The sequence below is a fragment of the Rosa rugosa genome, chromosome 5 (genome assembly GCF_958449725.1).
Source record: "Rosa rugosa chromosome 5, drRosRugo1.1, whole genome shotgun sequence".
Taxonomy (NCBI): Eukaryota; Viridiplantae; Streptophyta; class Magnoliopsida; order Rosales; family Rosaceae; genus Rosa; species Rosa rugosa.
In genome coordinates this window covers 56,064,352-56,066,138 of record NC_084824.1, presented here as the reverse complement: position 1 = coordinate 56,066,138, position 1,787 = coordinate 56,064,352, and the positions used below count along the sequence as shown (strand labels likewise).

The window sequence follows — 1,787 nt, the reverse complement described above, 5'->3', positions numbered from 1 at the left end:
TCAGGAGGACAATGGCCAAAAATTGCCGAGATTCCATTACCAAACACATTCTCAACATTTTCAAAGGAGAGCTTTTTGAAAACATTAGTATGTTGTTTAGTAGTAGAAGAGGGTGTACCTTTAGCCTTCCTTTGGTATTGCATAGTAGATTTGGAGCCACTGCTGCTCTCAACATTGCAGACATCTTTCATTGGGATTCGGGTAGTGGCTTTCAATGTCCCAGCAGTAGATGTGCTCATGCCGGCATCAATGAGACCAGAAGCTAAGCCAAATTTGCCAGGAATGGCCTTAGCCAAACCCTTCTTCTTTTCTTGGAAACTAGTCCATAGTTTCACAATAGGAACAGGTGATGTTTTTGTCAAATTATCCGGGATAGTCTCAAGTTCAGCATTACTAATGTCAGTATCATCCTACAGAACTGTGAATCGAGATCCCTTAGTAGTACTTTTCTTAATCCCACCAGTCTCATTGTTTTTATTCTTGTTCCTATAGTTCATCAGCATCCAGGGCCCCATATCCTCCTTAATCATAGTAGCTTGATCAGCAGTGTTATCATAGTCAGTCCTCATGTCATCCTTCCCAGCAAAGTCCATAGTATGATCAATAGTGTTGCTATTGAGTTTTTAGGGTTAAGTGGGTGTAGAAGGACCAGTAGCAACAGTGGGGCACTTATCCTTAGCATGGCCATAGCAGCCACATTCAAAACATATCAATGAGATGCCCTCATAGATAACATTGTAAGCCACAGACTCAACTTCCACAAAAGGCCTAAGAGGCTTGCTAAGATCAATTTCTACACAAACTCTCGCAAATTTCCCTCTGGCTTGGCCAATAGTAACCTGATCAACCTTGACAACATCTCTAAGTACTTTTCCAATTTTAGCAATAGTGTAGTCCTTGAAATATTTCACAGGCAACCCATAGATTCTAACCCATAATGCCATTTTTCCAATTACCTCATTCATTGGATCAAAATCTGGCCTCCATTTCCTGACAATTAAGGTCTGCCTAGCCAAAATCCAAGGTCCACCACAAAGCACATAGTTCATGTCTTCCTCCAGATTAAATTTAACAACGAAGAAGTCATTAGGTAGATCAATTAGTTGCCAGCCCCCCTTAACCTGCCACTTCCTTCTAAGACCCTTGAGCATGAAGTCAAAAGTGTTTGTAGAATTTGGCTTACCCATGAGTTTAATCACCACAGCGCAATGCCAGTTATAGTCAAGTTTGTTATGGACCTTCTCTGAGAACGAGACATTTTGGCCGTGCTTGCCCTGAGTGTAGGTACAGTCCTTATCGGTGAACTCAAAGTCCTCCATCATCATTTTGCTATAGCGGTCGATTGGGTTTTTGAGCTTGCTAACATAGCTCGAGTCCGAGCGGTGAGGTAGAGCGATCTGGACAATTGAATCGAGGTCCTCCATACGAAGTGCTTCAAGATCTGAAGAGATATCTCCACCCTTCTTGGTGCGTTTCCTCTGTATCATTTGGGAATCACAAGCTCCGCCACTTCCAGATGGAAGGGCAGAGAAAACAAAAGCCGGAGTCGCCACCAGTACCTTAACCAGAGCCGGAGAGGGGCCGGGAAAGGCTAGGTCAATGGGCCAATCGGGGTTCAAGGTTTGTAACGGTTAGGAGATTTGGAGAAGGCGCGTGAGGCGCATTCAAGAAAGCATAGCAATTCCTGCTTTAGGTCGTAGCTCTCCTTAGATGTCAAAATAATAATTATAATAATTAACTGCACGTTATTATTTATTTTATTTTGCCACTTTTTTGAATCAAACTCA

At 42.6% G+C, this 1,787-nt stretch overlaps 1 protein-coding gene across 1 annotated transcript; it reads right to left on the bottom strand.

Annotated features, from left to right (window-relative positions):
- Positions 1-629: 629 nt before the first annotated feature.
- Positions 630-1,487, bottom strand: LOC133711948 (uncharacterized). Its single transcript, XM_062138016.1, has one exon. The coding sequence runs from the start codon at positions 1,485-1,487 to the stop codon at positions 630-632; it is 858 nt and encodes a 285-aa protein (XP_061994000.1).
- Positions 1,488-1,787: the final 300 nt, after the last annotated feature.

What these genes read in the sequence shown, in the direction of transcription:
- LOC133711948 (XM_062138016.1), bottom strand. Translation starts at nt 1,487, where the DNA reads ATGATACAGAGGAAACGCACCAAGAAGGGTGGAGATATCTCTTCAGAT.